An 18,534-nucleotide genomic window follows, 5' to 3' on the forward strand; every position below is an offset into this window, starting at 1 on the left:
GGGTTTGGAAGGGGTCCCCCCTACCTATATATATACTTTTTTTTAATTTGGCACTTTGCAAGGTGAATTTTAATGCTTATAAAAAACGTATTTTGTGATATGAATAAATGGAATATAACAAGTAAATCAGTACATTTCGGAAGTCTTAAACTTAAAACATTGGTGTGAATTAACAACAATATTAAAAGCTTTAGATTTTCGAAACTTACAGGTTAAATAAAAACTGACAATTATCCACATCAACTCTCGTATTGCTTCCATCATTTTTTTTCACAAATCAATAACGTCACAGGTTTTTTTTTAAATCTGATTTTTGGGGAAAGACCTTGTCATTTTTGAGGAAAAAAATGCGCGAAACGTCTAATATTTGGGGGAAATAATGAAAGTCTTAAATAATCAATTTAACATATTTGACTGTTTTCAAACAAATTCAAGGAAAGAGATGATTTAATTATACAATATTTTTCTACACTGGATCAAGTTAACTTATATAATGAGATCAATTTGTTGTTTCAATTTTCATTTTTTTACCAATGGGCCATTAATAGGTTGATATTACTCAATTCTCGGTACTCAATTATTTTAAATACTGAATTCTGCCAAATTCTTATCTGTTGCTCGGCAAATTTATGAATCTGTTTTTCTTTTAAACAAACATGTTAACTATCTCATCGTAGTCTTGTTCAGTGATTTCCTTTAAAAAATTATAAATACTCAGTTTTAATACCTTTGTCAGTTTATTTGTTCCGGTTCAAATTCAGGGCCCTATTCTCAATGCAAAAAGTATATATTGGGACCTAAAAATTCCCAATAAAAGGTTTAAAAAAAATAACTTTTAGAAGGGAAAAATACGTCTATGGCCTTCTCAACGAAGAAAAAAACTTGCGATGGCAATTATCAGACCATAGTCTACGAACTCCTGTAGCAGTTGCTTCCATTCACTGCACGTATCAAAATACATGTTACATCAACCATCGATAGGTGAAGCATTCATGATCACAATGGGGGACTGATCGGGGATGTGTGTACAAGGCGATAAGAAAACATTGCCTAGAGGCTTATCTCGATTGGCGAGCGTTAATCCCCTTGTTTATCAGGGACAATAAAACATAGCTGCTCTTTTGTTTTGAGGGAAAGTATACTGTGGGCCCTTGCACGAGAGAAAAAATTGCAGTGGGCCGATTATTAAAAAAAAATCATAGTTCGACAGCCAGCTGGGGGGGCCCGGGCCCCTGGGCCCATGGCCTGGGTACGGGCCTGTACTCTGTCACAGACATAACTTACATTCCACACTACTTTGTCACAAACATGACTTATATCCCACACTACTTTGTCTCAGACATGACTTATATCCCACACTACTTGTTCACAGACATGACTTATATCCAACACTACTTTGTCACAACAGATGACTTATATCCCACACTACTTGGTCGCATTTATTACTAATATCCATTCTTACTCCCCACAGAATGAGCAATTCCAACAGCTAAGTTCAAGGGCACTTACTTCCGTTTTCGGGAATAAAAGGATCACAGACATAACAGTAAGAGACAGTAAACATTTAACACACATGTCAGCTTTTGCTTATAATACTATATTCACAGATTTGAATTTAGCTTTCATTCCAAACAGGAAGGGCTATTATAGATATGACTATCCTCGATTTATTTTGCTACTTATTCTTGTCAGCCTAAGTCGACTCAGTATTCAAGTAACGGGATACTTAATATCCCAACTGAAGGCTCATGTTCAAGTACTGCCTACCTGTGTAGTAAGTGACCACAAGGTGGGATGTGGGCATTACTTCTGGATGTGTGCAGGTCTTCTAGACACACTGCACAATTACGGCGGGATATCTCCTCAATGCACTGTGAAAAACAAAAGAAATACAAAAACTGGCCTTTTTCTTCTTAATCAGAAGCCATCTCTTCCAATACCGTTAATGTCTTTAAATTGTTGCAATTGTCACCAAAACTGGGATTTATGCATATTGTATTAAAAAAATGGGCTTTACCCTTATTGTTGGAAAATTGGGTTAATGCCAACTGTGGAAAATCTGAGCTCATTGCGTATGGTAGAAAACTGGGCTTAAATCACTTGGTGGGTAAACTTGGATACAGGCACATTATGAGAAAACTGGGCTGAAAGCAAAGTGTGGACAAACTGGGCTAAATGAAAACTGTGAGAAAACTTGGCTACCAGTAAATGCATATTGTGGGAAAACTTCGCTTCAATTTTTGTAGTGGGCAAACTGTGCTAAAGGCACATTTTGGGAAAACTTGGTTTAATGCTAATAATGGAAAACTGGACTTAATGCAGGAAAACTTGCCTTCATGCAGATTCTGTGAAAACTGGGCTTCATGCAGATTGGGGGGAAACTTGGCTAATTGCTCATTATTGAAAAACAAGGCTAAATGTTAATAGTGGGTAAACTGGGCTAAATGGTTATTGTGGGAAAACTTAGCTTAATGTAACTTACTGTTGGAAAACTAGGTTAAAGTCAAATTATTGAAAACGTGGGCTAAATGCAAATTAATATGAAGAGACATGTTTCCCATTTATGTCCAATCCTTATCAAGAGTGCTGCATTTGAGTTTTACATTAGTTTATGTTATGAAGTTATCAATAATTTCAATTCTAATCACAACTGAACATGTACATATATTATTTTGTTTATATTTTTATCGCAAATGCATACAGAATAAATTGAATGTTTATGGGATTTTCTAGAGAGAACCCAATGAATTATTGTATATTGTTAGTTTAAAAAACATTTTACAAAACAATGTGGATCTTACCTGTTGACACCATAGACAATCTAGTTTGATTAAAATATTTTCCCCATAAAGATATTGTTTACCCCGGTAATAATATCATGTATACTATGTACAAATTAAGAGTGATACCCTGTGTTTCCCTTTTAGATGGTTTGACAAGCATGTGCCACACTTTTCACAGTGGAAGAAATTGGACCGTCCTCCAATCCTGGAAATATTTCAGATTCACGGATCAAATATGGACATAACAAATATACAAAACAAACTCAAACACACCTGTTGAAAGAGTCAGTCATTTCAAATGGCAGTTATTCTTAACCTAAAATATTCAATTGGGTTTACACAGGTGAAGTTTAATCCATACTAAATTTCAAGTAAGATTATCAATCACTAAAGCATGCAAGTAAGATTTTCATATACAATATCAATATGAAAATTAATAAACAACTTATATTCTCAGACTTAAAGGGAAAAAAACATTTGAAAATACGAATTTGATTATGTCTAGAAAAATGCCAAAATCAAATAATTATAAACTTAACTTCTAAGCTCTTAACAAAACTCTGCATTGAATCAACTTCTGCTGACATAAGTATCTGACCAAGGGACTACAACAGTAATTTTAAAGACCGTCAGGCCCAACACAATAAGCAGGTTTGTTTTATATAACCGGGCTACACACAAAAAGGACCTGTAACTAAATGAGTCGCGTTTTGAGAAAACTGGGCATAATGCATATGCGCAAAAATCCAATTTAGGTGGAAAGTGTCTGGGATTACACTTTACGCACAAGCATTAAGCCCAGTTTTCTCAGAACGCAACTCATAACATGATATTTAGTTCGTTAAAACATGTTTTACCTGCACAGTCCACATTCGTCACAGTGGAATTGACCCTTGTCCTCATCATCGTACAGCCGACACTTCTCACAGAAATATTTCCCAAACACCACATTGCAGCCCTCACAGATATTTCGCACCTACAGGTGAATTCACGTGAATCATTATCAAGAGGTTATCACAAATCTTTGTATCTTACCTTCACCAGAAAACTTGCTTTTCCCGAGTTGAGCCATATCATGTGCTTACAGTGACTGCATATCATTCCATATACGGTCATTTTCTGTTCATATCTAGCCAGTCAAATCATCTTTTCAGTATAAATTTAACTTAAACAAGAGTGTCATTATGCCCAAGGTTACTCACCTCAGACATGTAGAAACTCCATCTGTTTTATGCAGATGTCATGTGTAAAAACTGTGGCTTTTATCTAGGTGTTTTACTCTGTATGGTATGGTATGGTATGAGAGAGTATTAGAAAAATTGAAGTTATTGTTATAGACATATTGTTCACTTAAGTTCACTGATGTAAATTGTTGAAGATTTTACCTAATATCAGGCACGAACTTAAAAGAGAACAATTGGATAGACTTAAATAAACAAGACATGTGTCCATGGGCATAAATGCCCCAATATTTCACATTTCATGTCACATAACTCCGCTTATTTTAAACGCCAGCTTTTTGAGGAAAATGTGACTTTTGACCTCTAAATGTGACCTTGACCTTTCAGGTATTGAGAAACGAGATACATGCGACATAAAGTCTCCTCATGTAAGTCATTTGTGGCAAATTGTTTTAAAATCGAATTGTTTAATAAAAAAAGTGATAGTCTGGACAAGCTGTTTTAAAGCCAAGTTTGACCTTTGCCCTCTAAGTTTGACCATCACCATTGAGACATGTTTCACACTCAAAATGATGAGTCCTAATAATTTCCATAAGTGTAAAATTATCTGAAAATAGCATGATAAATGAAAAAATTAAAAAGTCTGAAAAGCTTTTAAATGCTTTAGTATGATCTTTGTAAAGTGACCTTGACCTTTGAGGTTATGAGACACCTGTAAAGCATGACAGATCTTATTGTGATGAATTGCATTATTTTGTAACAAATTATTTTAAAATCCATCTATGTATTTCAAAGTGATCTCTAAAGAGTGACCTTAACCTTTGTTAAAGGGAAACACGTTTTAAACTCAACTTGTTGCCTCATAATGGATTGCATTTGTGTCTACTTATTTCAAAACCCACCAATACATTCAAAGTTGTAACGGAGACATAATTTTAAGCTGTTTTACGGCCCAATTTTACTTTTGACCTTTACATGTGGCCTTGACCTTTGAGGTAGGGAGAGATTTTTCCTTCATATACCGATAATCAAGATAAACATTCTGACCAAATTTAATCAAAATTGACTCATAATTGTGGCTTCTAGAGACATAACAAGTTTTTTAAACAAAGATTTGAACTGGTGACCTAATTATTAGATGCACTAAACCCAGATTCATAATTAAGCCTAAATTAAAAAAACAAAACAAAAAAACTCTGACCAAGTTTCATGAAAACTGAGTAACACTTGGGCCTCTAGAGAGGTAACAAGTTTTTCTATGATTTGACCTGGGATGTAGTTTTGGGAAGCATGTAGATCAGATTCGCTTTCGGCCTTGATATTGTCCAATATAGTTAAAATTGTGACTAAGTTCCTTTATAATTGGATATAATAAAGTGGCCTCTAGACTCTAGAGTGATAACAAGTAAATTCGCTGAATTGATTTCTCCCGCCAAAAGGCTTCTGGACATAAAAGTGTTATATTTACACTCAAAAAAGCATTTTTTCAAGATACAAAGGGCTATAACTCCGTTATTAACAGATTGTGTACAATGCCATTTGGCGTGCATCATCCCCTTATCCATATATATATATACTAATACTAAGTTTCAATGAAATCCGTCAAAGCACTTCCGAGATATAGCTCCGGACGAACGGACAACGCCAAAACAATATCCCTCTGTCGATGGCGGGGGATAACAAGCTAAAAGTTGACAATGCACACCACACACCAGAGACATTGTTTGAACGTGGGCAGACGTCAAACAAATGGCAATCACAAAAGCTTAATTTCAGCACTTTTAGTTCAGGTGGGTAAAAATCAAATAAACACTAGGGTGGTGCCAATTTTGATCCAAGGGCATTGGTTTGAAAAATCTTAGTAGAAGACCAGCATGTGATGTCGCACAAAAAGTATTAAATATCTTGCCATTGCAGTTTCAGACAGCAAGATTTGTTAAGTTTTCTGCCATACAAGTCTACAAAAATCTTGTCACCCCTGGGCGTGTCAAGTTTTGACCACAGGGGCATAATTTGAACCAGTTTGGTTGAAGACCACCATACCATGTGACATGCCAAATACCAAACTTCTTCGCTGTGTGGTTAACTAGATTATTGTATATTGTACTATATCATTATTTATTGTATATTGTACTATATCATTATAAAGATAATAAGTAACCCCCAGGGCATGGCCAGTTTGACAACATGGGCATGATTTGAACAAACATACCCGGTAGATGACCTCTACACGATGGTACACACCAAATCTTAATGCCCTCACCTTTATGGTTTTAAACAAGGATATCTTTTAAAAAATCTATTTAGCTATGGAGATTCATATGCAAAACACAGGATCAATTTAATAATTTTATAACAGGGTCACCAATGATCATTCGTGGAGTTGCAATGTTTCATAACAAGAGCACCGCATAACGGGTGCCACGCTCGGCTGGGAAAGCATGTCAGAATTATTATTTTTTTAGAGGTCACAGTGACCTTGACCTTTGACCTAGTGACCCAACAAGAGATGTGTTCATCAGAAACACAATGCCCCCTACTGCGCCACTTTGAAAAATTCTATTTATCATTTGGCATGTATAAATCATCTCCCTTTAAAGCTTATTAAAAATTACCAAGTCAGACATCACTGACAACCTGTATCTATGGACATAAGTCCACAGGTTTGTAATGAACACTACTATTAACAACTAAGTACATGAAAAAAATTATAATTATATCATTAAAAAAAAAACTTTGACAAATCAATCATTTGATTTATAAATAATCAAAATAATAAATCTGTACAGTAGCTGTGAAAAGAACTTCAATTCTTGGTAAGGAAATATATAATATGAGGTTTATAATTATATAAATTACTTCCCTTGAAAATAATTGTCTCTAACAAATCTCTATTTTTAGAAGCAAATAATTAAAAGCCACTACCGTAACTGTAGATTCACCACTCAAAATGTGCAGCTCCATGAGATACACATGCATGCCAAATATATAAAGTGGCTATGTAAAATATTGAATATTTATCTCCCTTTAAAGCTTATTAATTCCCTTAAATGTGTATTTTTTGTCGTAGACCTTGAAGGATGACCTTGACGTTGACATTTTACCACAATGTGTTTGTCAGAAACACAATGCCGCCTACTGCGCCGCTTTGATTTATTTAACAAAAATATATACGTGGGCAGGTCAGATAACTATGTCCATTTAAAGCTTATTACTTCCCTTGACTTTGTTTTTTCGACCCTTGACCTTGAAGAATGATGTTCACCTTAAAATTTTACCACTCAAAATGTGCAGCTCCATGAGATACACATGCATGCCAAATATCAAGTTCCTATCTTCAATATTTAAAAAGTTATGGCCAATGTTAAGGTTTTAGCACGACGCCTACGTCGGACGGCGGACGACGAGCTGGCTATGACAATAGCTCGGGTTTTCTCCGAAAAAAGCATCGTTAAAAATCTGTGACAGGATTAGAAAAAAAACTTCACATGCACACCTCATACACCTGCTCACTAAAGGACAACTGCAATCATGTTATCCTAAAAGATCCCATTGAGCACTTTGTGAGCTTAAAAGCATTATTTTTACTTACATTTTGCACCAGATCACACATGCTACACTTGATGTGTTCCACTGCCTTGCGATCAATCACATGAGTCTCATTGTCATCATGGCACACACGGCATTTGTAAAATTTCTTACAGCATGGTGCCTACAAAAGATCTTTCTTTAGCTTTTTCTCAAACTGGGTGTGTTTTCAATATATGTCTCTATACAGATTACTACAGTGAGCTACATGTTCATGTAATAAAATCAAGGATTTTGTCAAAATATTGCTGATTTTAATGCATTTGTTATGTCCAAGAATACACATTTAACTATAGATGTTCATATAAAATATATGTGTTTTACAATCTTTTCACATAAAATATTTAGATGTATGCATTAAGAGGGACGATACTACGGAAAAACATACATGTACTACTCTAAGACTCACAAGATATTCTCCCAAGTCAGCTTTTCTGGCTGTATTTTATTAAAAAGCTTAGCAACCTACTGTCTGTAACTACTTTTGATTAGCTTAATGGTTTTACAGTATTCTTGTTCAGAATTGTATAACTTAAATAAGATTTACCAGGGTTTGCTTACCAACCTTGTTTGTTTATTTCACATATATCCTGGTGTGGGGTATTTCGACGATGTAACAATTTTTCAACAAATGGCAATATAAATTATGCAAATAAATATGAAAGTCATGAATATTTTGATAAACAAATCTGTTTTACCGTAAATAGATTTTTATAAAAAAAACTTAATCAGAAAAGTTGTCTACGTGTTCACAAAAGAAAAAAATGTCTGATACTCAACGGTTGTGTTCTGCGTATCGGTGGGGTATTTTCGACGGTTGTGTTGCACTAATAGTAAATAGTTCCATACTCTTCAACAAAGATAAGGGGTATGGTCCAATTAAACAATGAACATATTTAAAATGTATTTAACTAGTTTGAACAGAAATTAGCAGCTTTAATAACTGATTTACAGTTTTATTAATGTCAGCTGTCTATTTTATTAATCTTCAGAAGTACACTTAGGGCAAAGGAAAGAGTCAGCCCGCCTAAGTACTTTGATTTGTGTACAAAATGACAAATGTACCCATCCTTGACACAAATCACAACATCCCCACTTGACGATGTTAATGAATGAAAGCTTTATGTCAGTGCAAGGGGGATAGAAGAGCTTGCACATAATGCACTATAGTCTTGTCAGACTCTGCAATGTCACTGTCATCTGAGTCAGAGCTGACCACCTCTTCAACTGGGGGCTGCTTTCGTTTCACCTGAAGGCCGGAGGAACTGGGTATAGCGGAAGAGACATCTTTACACTGTTTGCTCTGTGACTTCAAGTGAAGCTTTATTGCGCCAACAACGGGCGATTCTGTTATAATAGCTCTGCCTCCCACAACTTTACTTAGGGTATTCCTTGGCTTTTTCTGTTGAACATTTTTAGAATCTGACCACCTTTTGTTTGAAAAAATGATTCATCTGATTTTTCAGGAACAGCTTGAGTTGAGTTGTTATTTTTGAAAGCTGTTGATGGAGCATGATCCAAGGGGCTTATCACATTTGGATTTAAGGGAAATACACTCGACTTTCTAAAAGCTGCCTGAATATATGAGGCAGTCTGGGTACTTGTGCACGCTCTGCAAGCAAGCACACACACTTCATACCGCGTGATGGCATTACCACCCCTTTCTCTTAAGTGTCTATGGCAGGCAGAATTCCAGGCTTGTTCTAGGGGCCCATAGCAACTGACATCTAAGGGCTGTAACAGATGATTACAGTGAGGGGGCAAAACAAACAGAATGATGTGTTCTTTTTTTGCCCATTCAATCAATGGCAAAGATACGTTACTCTTGAGGCCATCATATAATATCAAACATAACCACTGTCTCTAGCTGGCAAATACAAATGATTTTTCATGTAAAGGTCAAATATGATAGAATTTGACCATCCACTTTCTGTGACTGTGCCTGCTGCTCCAGGGGTAGCTCCTGCTAAAAGGGAGTCCAACATACGCTTACCTGGAAACACAAAATAAGGTGGTATTTGGTGTCCGACACCACTAACACATCCACTCAAAGTAACATTTTTTGACTTTCTTAATGTAACTGCCTGGGTTTTGCATAATTTTCCAGAAACAATTTTTGGTGGTTTATGTTCAAAATTCAGTCCTTTCTTGTCAATATTGAAAATACATTCAGGTTTGCTTGTTAAGTCATATTTAGTCATTATGTTTATAAGTTCTTTAAAGAAATTGTTGATCGAAATTGGATTAGCAGACATGGCACGCCATATTTCAAGACTTCTAGGCTTGTTCAACTTCAAATTTGGCCATCTGGACATGAAGCCATAAAACCAGTCAAATCCTATGGTTTGAGCTTTCTGTTTTATTCCTAGGTGTCCAGCGTAGTCAGATGCCAAATTGATTGTTTCCTGACGTGAGTAACCATAGCCTACTTCAGCCATTATTTACAAATGGCTAGCTAAAAATGCCTCTGGATCTAGCATGAACAAAGTGTGCGGCCCAGATCTTAAGACATCTATGTCAACCCTGCCCTTAACCCGATCTTTAAAAGTGGTTATGGGCACTGCCAACATCTTTGCAGCTCTTTCTACTGAAATCCCATCCTCTACCACAGCCTGGTACGCTTCTGTTAAATCCCCAGGGTCATACCTCCTGTAAGGGCCTCTAGAAGGACCCTTATGCTACAAAATATATATTTTACTGTTTTTGTAAGTGCCAAATACAGTTTCTTTATTGATTTAATATTTTAATTAACAATAAAAACGATGCTAAGACTCGCATAACTTATTACACATTTTTTATGTTGAACAGTTTACTACAGGTTCAAATGAATATCACGATACTACTATGGTATACGTATGACGAGTGAAGCAGACGAACTGTCAAAAATCTAAGTTGTTGTTAAATAAAGTAAAACTTCATTCATGAATGGTGATATTTAGGGATTAGCTGAAAGGCATGAAAAGTACCATATTTGAACAAAAGTATGTTAATTTACCGTCCGTAGAGCCATGAAATGGTAAATTAGGTCATCGTTGATGGAGCTATGTAAAGTCAATGTAAACAACACGTGACTTCCGTCGAGAATGCGCGGTACCCATGTTTACACCAGAAAATGCGCAATCGTCGAAAATACCCCAACGTCGAAATTACCCGATGCCACAATATGAAACGCAATGCACAACCATGATCATACAAATGCAATAGATAAGAAATCTCAAACATCAAGGAAAAAATATTCATATAAGTTAAGGTTAACATTTTAGTTGCAAGAAATCTCAAACATCAAGGAAAAAATATTCATATAAGTTAAGGTTAACATTTTAGTTGCAAAGTTATTTGGAAGAATGATGATAAAAATGTAACTACATGCTACATGTGTATGTTCTAGTTGCAATAATACAACTCCCAGCTATTAACCATCCGGATCGCTGAGCTGTACGTATGTACTTATAACGGTTCAGAGCATTCAAATAGAACTAGTGTATGTTCTACCATGGTGACAGATAACAGATTTTGTAATCGCCATACATCATACATGTAATCGCTACATTGACATGAGTTATCAAAGATTACCAAAATTAAGCAAGTCATTAAAAAATAAAATAAGATAATCATAATAAATCAAACATACCACAAACACACACTTGCGGGCATAGTGCTCACAACCTATCCTGACAGTTTTAACATCCGACATTATCAAAATAAAAGTTTGTCCAATACGAATGCTTATATCATCTACATTTTATATTTAAAGAAGTATTCTTTTTAAATATAATATTCGGTAACTTGTCATAAATTAATTAAATTAGACATGTTGATGGGCTTTCAATATTCACCTATGTAAATAGCAAGCGAACATTTTTTTTAATTATTCAGGCGAAATGATGCAAACGCCCTGAATCGGTGATCAGGTAAATTATTTCGCGTAGAATTAGGCCTATTAATCAATGCATATATTTCATTTGTGTTTCCAGATATTGATTTTGTTGTACAAAAATATTAAATGGATGTACACTCGTTATAGCTTATAACTCATAACACTGAGCTAAAATTTATAATCAATATTGTTATGCATGTAATGTTATAATTAGGGACGGGAATCGTATCCGAAATCGGTATCCGGATAACCGTATCGTCTATCCGAATATATCCGGATATCCGTATTCTTTTGTATGTAAACTACAAAAGGCTTTTACCATAATCACAACACTGTGAAAACGTTAATTTGCACTGTTTATGAATTAAAAAAACAATATAACGTATTTAAATGATTTCTAAATTTATATTGTGTAAGTTATTTTTAAAAGACTCATCGTAAAACTATAACAAAAGCTATATTACTATATATACATTCTACAAACATATATTTAATCAATTCAGTTTAATATTTGCATCTTGCACTTCGCTTGTCTGCTGACTTCGTAAAATGATTCCAAACATCCGATGTTTGTGGTGGAGGCATTGTTAATTCAGAACGCTTAAACACACATATAGAAATTCAAAAAAATTCTCACAGTATTCGGTTCAGTAGACTGTTAATACAACAGTAAAGACAAACACAACTTTATTTATGCTCTAATTTTAAAACAGATAAATATTAATTGACCAATTGAAATAATTTTATTTGATTAGGCATAGATTAGTTTTCCATACTGTTGCACCCGTCGATTGAAGCCAAGTAGCCAATTGGTGTCAATTATCGAGAAGTAAGGACAATAAAACAAAACAGGGAGATGCAAGTTGGCAATAATGCAACTCGGCCATTATCACCAAGGTGATCGGAAACTGGCATGGGCACTCGCTGAGCAACAACCAATTAACGGATTTATGTCTGTCAATGATGTCTGGTATACAGATTAACGTCAAAATATACTATAAGAAACATTATTAAGTTTGCATAACAACCGAGGTAATATCATTTAATCAAGTATTCTGACCCTCTTGCAATTCAGATACTTGACTAGTATTCGGATATCCGGATAATCATTACCATCCCTAGTTATAATAAATAAGGCTAATACTTTACTTTTAGTCAATTGTACATTTTCAATTTATAATGGTAATATTTGCTCCTCTAGCACAGTCGTGGTCATGTGATTTAGGCACACATGACACAATGAGTCGCATCCTAGATCAGCCAGCCCGGAAGATGTTCCTCACCCATCTGACACACTGCAGGCACTGCGCAGGCTCGACTGGAAACAGTGGTGCCTCGCCTGAGAGTCCAAGCCAAACGTGGTCTGCGGAATATGAGGGCAAAACAATAGAGTTCTCCATGGTCACTACTCAAGGTGTAATCATTGAGGTAAGTTTATATATGTGCACCATTTTGCATTTATGTTTTAAGTTGAAGGTTTTGAAAAAAACAGTTTTCAAATGTAACTGGCTAATATTGATGCAGCCTTGAAGTGAGTGGTTTTATTTATTCTTCGGTTAAATCATTAATGCATGATTTGCTTATGTGTTACAAAAATATTTTATTGACAAAAGAAACACACAATGTAAGAAACAACAACCTTTAGAGGCAAAACCTGCATTGGAATGATTTATGTTTGTACAAAATGAGTACCAACATGACAGTTATGACATTTGTTCTGGGACCTATACAAACAAAGGGATGCGCATTGTATTTGTTTGTATAGGTCCCTGATTTGTTGCAGTTTTTGTCATACTGGCTGGTAATTTTGTTGTTCTGGCTTGTTGTCGACCTTCAAACCTGCTCAAACACCAACAGGAAAGAACAACCAAATATACCTAAAAGAATTTCAAAAAGACACCGATGTTATAATTATGCAATAAGTCACTCTTTTCGGAGTTTTTAGGGGTATTTTTGTCGTTCAGGCCTGCTATTGTGTTGGCAACTTCAAAACTGGCCAACAGACTGACCAACGACAGATATAAACAAAAACCCTACAGATCAACAAAAAAAGACGCCAGTACGACAATTATATGAGTCGCCTTTTTGTTGATTTGATGTGTTCTGGTGTTGTTGAACTTCAAACCTGCCAACAAGCCAGAACAATTTGGCAGAAATCAGCATCCATAACATTCTGTGTGACTTTAAATGCATATTTCTTATATTGTAGACAAAGGACTCATTTGACAGCATATTGATAGACGATGGAACAGCTATTGCTCTTGTTAAAGGATGTCACAAAATAGCACAGCAGACACAAACTGTCCAGGCCAGCAAAGGTACCAGTAATGCATCAAAATGTTTTTGATTCTTCTTACCCGACCGACCATTATCTTAAAGGGACTTGTTCACAGGTTGTTAAATTGAAGAGTTTCAAAATAATTGCCATAGATTAAAAACAAACCTGATTGCATTATGTTTAAACAAGCAAACTACCACTCCTTAGTGGGGACAGTGGTCTAGTGGTAAGATGCTGGTCTAGGGATCCAAAGGTCCCTGGTTCGAATCCCGCCAATGTGTAAACGGACGACTTTAATCCCAGTGTCCGGGGGTTAATGTCGAAGTCGGCTGAAGATGCATACGTTTTGGAAGCAGACTATAAACCACACCTCTAACCTTTCTATTTAAGATGATTGATTTATTTTTAAACAAGCAAACTAACTCTTCTACTTCTACTTCGTACTTCCTACAGTCAATTGCTGACTATTACAGGAAGGCCTATTATAGGCAGATATGGACACTGTCGATTATGTTCCCTGGGAAGAACCAGTACTTGATGTCTATGGAGGAGATAATGAGAACGCTCCCTGAGTAGGGAGAGAACCCACAAATTCTTGATCGCTAGGCGGACACATCATCCACTACACCACCGCGACATATAAGATAGGTCATAAGATAAATTTTAAAATATTGGTTCAGTAAGGGATAATGATATTTCAAAATTGCAAAAATAAAAATTAAGCATTTGTAAAGCTTTTCAGCGATACTATGAAAAATAGGTTGAGTACTTATATAGCGGTTAAGTTTCCCTCACATTCCACAAAATGCTGCTTAGTGCAGTGGTAGCGCGTTCACTTTTGCATACAGAGGTCGCGGATTCAGATCTTGGGGAAGGCAATATTTTTGTAATCAATTTTTTTTCTTGCCATTATAATCACATAAGATAAATAAAACATTATAGATTTAAACAAATTTAATGCCATTTTTAAAAAATTCGAAAATTATGACCACATATAATAAATTCATTTTCAGCTCGGCTGTTTTCGGAGAAAACCCGAGGTATTGTCATAGCCAGCTCGTCGTGTCGTGTCCGCCGTCCGCGTCGTGCTAAAACCTTAACATTTTGTCAAGGTTTTGAACATAGGCTCTAAAATCAAAGTGCTTCCACCTACAACTTTGAAACTTCATATGTAGCTTCACCTAGATGAGTTCTACACGCCACATACATATTTGGGTCTTTAGGTCAAAGGTTAAGGTCACTGTGACCTCTTAAAAAAATAAATTCTGACAAGCCTTCATTTCTTCTAAAATGCACCCGCAGCCGAGAATGGCATCCGTTATGCGGTGCTCTTGTTTGTTTTACCGCTTACTTCAATGTATGAAAATATAAATGGTTAAAAGGAGTGTCAAGTTGTGACGTAATGGCTGGAGATTTAAAAACATAAAACCGCAACATCATAAATACCACCAAACGTTGGTATCGATTGCAGGCCAGTATGTGATGGTAGTGGGACAGCTTCTGCGGACAGGCAGCGTTCCCGTTATCCGCCCTTTCAAGATACAGAACCTCGGACACAACGCTGAAATGGCAACCATGTGGCCACTTGAGGTCATAGATGGCATGAACCCAAATGTACTGTGATGTGTGGGTTTGTGTTTGTATGAATTTGTTTCATGTCATTTTAAATGAAAATAGTCATTTATACTTCTCGAGCTGGTCTATCAATCACGTCGTCCATGTTAGTTAATGTGATAGTCAAAATGGTTATGTGATATGTGTGTTTATTGGAAATTCATTGTTAAATGTTCATTTCCTGTAATTGTGTTCATGTTTTGTTTTACAATTAATTTGATAAAAAAAATATATGAACAGTTATAAACTTCTTGCGTTTTTTTCCTGTCCTGGAGGTCTGAATATGGGCCCGTTTACTAATAGAAATGTTGATTTTGTCCTAATCCATAACAAATTTCAATTACAAAAGCTGCATCTGCAGTTCTTGCATTCTTTAGGTACAGTCTTGTTGAAGCTTGTGCTAATCTTGCTGCATTGTTAGTTTTAAATCTTCTAGAAATGTGTCCCAACTGTGCATTCACATGAAAATACTCTTGAAGTCCAACGGACACATATGCCAATGGGCGACTAATGGCCTGCAGATTTAAGGTGTAGGATTATGACCACTTTTTAAAGCGCAAAAGTTGTCATTACCAATGAGAGTGTATTGTACTGGCAATATTTATTTCTTAAATTTGAATATTTTAATACAAGATAAAAAAGTTTTGGTGACGAAAAACGCCGTGATTAACCGATAAAAAACTTAAAAATAAGAGTTAAAGATAGAACCGTGTCAATATGTACGTATGCAGTAACATACGTGCATGTGTACACTTGACATCGTTAATTTGTATTTTAAGTGATGCATGATCCATGAGTAGTTAAGATTACATGTAGGATTATACATATATTTAAAGCCGTCATGCCTTGTCAAAATGTTTGCTGATTTTTTTCTGCCATTAAGTCGGACTTAAAACGGTCTGTCATTCAGTCAACCAGACTGGCTTACAATATTTGATGCACTGAGATTCAGACCAACCAAACGTTTGAGAGACAATCGTATATGGCATTCATGTCATAGCATGAACAGTTCGTAATCAGATGACAAGCAGTTTAAATATAGTTACCCTTTAATATTGAACACAATGAGGTTTTCAACATGGAATGATATAGATAGTTGATAAGATCGTTATTCAAAAGTATGTCGCATTTTAACGTTCACCATGTTTTGTTCGCAACAAACTGAAACAAGTATCGCCAGATCTGATCAAGCAAACTTAATAGTTTAATTAAGATTTTATATGGGCCGCGTCATGCGAAAATGGGTCTCATGTTATGTCCGGTTAGCGTAGTACCTCTGGTGTTACTTCGAGTTGCCTTTAAAGGTGTGGAATCAACTATTGCTGAAGGGATTTTGAACCCAAAATGCCAAAACAAAAAGTTCTTAATTTGTCGTTTTTGTCCAAAATCGTAATGAAAACAAATGATATGTTTGCCTCCTCTACCAGTATATTTTTTATGTATTACAAAATCATAAAACATCTCTGCGTGTACTATTATTAAATTGCAATTTTAATAGTTAACGTGTCCATTATTATATATTAGAAAAATAATTTGAAACGAACAAGACAGCGGGTGGTTTAAAGTTAAACTTTTTCATATACTGGCACTGCATTAATGACTGTTTACCCTAAGGTGATATTATTTGCTTTATTTAAATATTTTATACCAATGATATATTTAGTTGAGACAGGCAACTCGTGAAAACACTGTGTATTTTACACTGAAAACAAAACAGAGCATCAATTCCATTATATAAAAGTAAATGGGCAAGTACTTTGGTTACGCACGGAGCGTATATTGTCTCATCTTGAGTCCGTGATTGACGAATTTACGAAGACGTCATTAATCGAGTATATAATAGTTGAGGGTAACTTATCTGGCAAACCATTATTTCAATATGTCTTAGTCACATGTATTTTCGTCTGAAAAAGATGTTCTCGCTCGGCTTACGAAGAACATCGACAAGTCATTACTATGGAATTTCTTTCCTAAATAAAATATAATGATGTTTTGCAACAAAACATCATTTTGAATCGATAGAAAATATGGGTTACTTAAATAGGGTGACCTGTTGTGTTGTTGTACTATCCCTAATTCCAAAAAAATACTTGAAAAAGTTTAAATAAAGTATTGATGGAATAATGCATGCATTATGTATAGACAGCATGTATAGTTTGTGAATAAATATTGTTTTTACTGATTTACAACTTCAATTCATCACTTAAATGAGATTAAATTATTAATTGATAATGTAAGAATGTTTTGAGATGTTTGAGTTCATTTGGAAACAAAAGGTAAACATAAGCCTGACACTACACAACTCAATGGAACGTTAATTGTGCGTTGATCGAATTGAAATCACATTTCCGAATAAACCGCTTTCTGAACGCAAACAATCTCGCTTATATATTGTTAATATGAATCGTAATACGATACTGTAACTTATATGTTCGCCGTTGATTCGTTGAATAAGCTGGGTTCCCAAATAACTCTTTAATGCAATTACAATTGATCATTAATACGCAATCATGACAGATATTTGGATCGATACCAATATACTGATTACACAACATGTATGCATTGCAAACGGCTATTTTTACGACGGAATAACCAAACAAAAGTTGTACACACAGGCATTAAAAAAAGGAGAAGACAGCATGGTATTTAAAGGGATCTTTTCACGCTTTGGTAAATTGACAAAATTGAAAAAAGTTGTTTCAGATTCGTAAGTTTTCGTTTTAGTTATGATATTTGTGAGGAAACAGTAATACTGAACATAAACCATGCTCTAATATAGCCATTATATGCATCTTTTGACGATTTTCAAACCTAAAAATTATAAAGCGTTGCAACGCGAAACGATTGAATAATTTGGAGAGTTCTGTTTTTGTCGTTAAATTTTGTGAAACTACGAAGATTGCTTATATAAGGTATAAAATACGTCAAGATTGTGTATTCGGCGGGATAGCTCAGTAGGCTAAAGCGTTTTTACTTCAGGACTCTGGCAGGACTCCAGGGGTCACTGGTTCGAAACCTGCTCCAGACAATGTTCTTTTCCTTTTTTTAATTTTTTTCTTGATATTTTACTGGAGCTTTTATGATCCAATGTTTACATTTATCAATATAAAGCATTTAATGAATAAGTTAAAAAAATGCCAAAATCTGTGAAAAGGCCCCTTTAACCAGTATTTCTATATGATTTATTTTTGCATGCATTCAAAATAGCAGACA

The 18,534-nt window shown here is 35.2% G+C and overlaps 2 protein-coding genes across 12 annotated transcripts in view; one reads left to right on the forward strand and one right to left on the reverse strand.

Annotated features, from left to right (window-relative positions):
- LOC127861646 (RING finger and CHY zinc finger domain-containing protein 1-like) overlaps positions 1-18,534 on the reverse strand; it is a 473,873-nt gene that overhangs the window by 12,838 nt on the left and 442,501 nt on the right. For 4 of the 8 annotated variants that reach the window (XR_008040306.1, XR_008040304.1, XR_008040305.1 and 1 more), the window contains exons 1-5: positions 11,184-11,341; positions 7,557-7,676; positions 3,641-3,759; positions 2,910-2,988; positions 1,768-1,871 (exon numbers count right to left, since the gene is read on the reverse strand). Coding sequence is in view for 5 of the 8 variants with exons in the window: in XM_052400328.1 (XP_052256288.1) it covers positions 1,768-1,871; positions 2,910-2,988; positions 3,641-3,759; positions 7,557-7,676; positions 11,184-11,246 (485 nt within the window). In the remaining 3 variants the exon portion in view is untranslated. The other 4 variants (XM_052400332.1, XM_052400331.1, XM_052400330.1 and 1 more) reach the window with 3 other exon arrangements.
- Positions 11,401-15,568, forward strand: LOC127861653 (uncharacterized). Of its 4 annotated transcripts, none has more exons than XM_052400342.1 (4): positions 11,401-11,463; positions 12,631-12,857; positions 13,639-13,747; positions 15,179-15,568. In XM_052400342.1, exons 2-4 carry the CDS (start codon positions 12,669-12,671, stop codon positions 15,328-15,330), a joined length of 450 nt encoding a protein of 149 aa, XP_052256302.1. In that variant the 5' UTR covers positions 11,401-11,463; positions 12,631-12,668; the 3' UTR covers positions 15,331-15,568. The 4 variants fall into 4 exon arrangements, with proteins under 4 accessions (XP_052256302.1, XP_052256305.1, XP_052256303.1 ...); XM_052400345.1 differs by lacking the exon at positions 11,401-11,463 and adding an exon at positions 11,465-11,487; XM_052400343.1 differs by lacking the exon at positions 11,401-11,463 and adding an exon at positions 11,522-11,722.

This window comes from Dreissena polymorpha, chromosome 16, assembly GCF_020536995.1.
Source record: "Dreissena polymorpha isolate Duluth1 chromosome 16, UMN_Dpol_1.0, whole genome shotgun sequence".
NCBI classification, from domain to species: Eukaryota; Metazoa; Mollusca; class Bivalvia; order Myida; family Dreissenidae; genus Dreissena; species Dreissena polymorpha.

Excerpts from the sequence above, each read along its gene's own strand:
- LOC127861653 (XM_052400341.1), top strand. The coding sequence starts at position 11,820 with ATGATTTCTAAATTTATATTGT. Across the intron at positions 11,842-12,630 it reads GATTTCTAAATTTATATTGT|CACAGTCGTGGTCATGTGAT; the intron begins GTAAGTTATTTT and ends TTGCTCCTCTAG. Across the intron at positions 13,748-15,178 it reads AACTGTCCAGGCCAGCAAAG|GCCAGTATGTGATGGTAGTG; the intron begins GTACCAGTAATG and ends TATCGATTGCAG.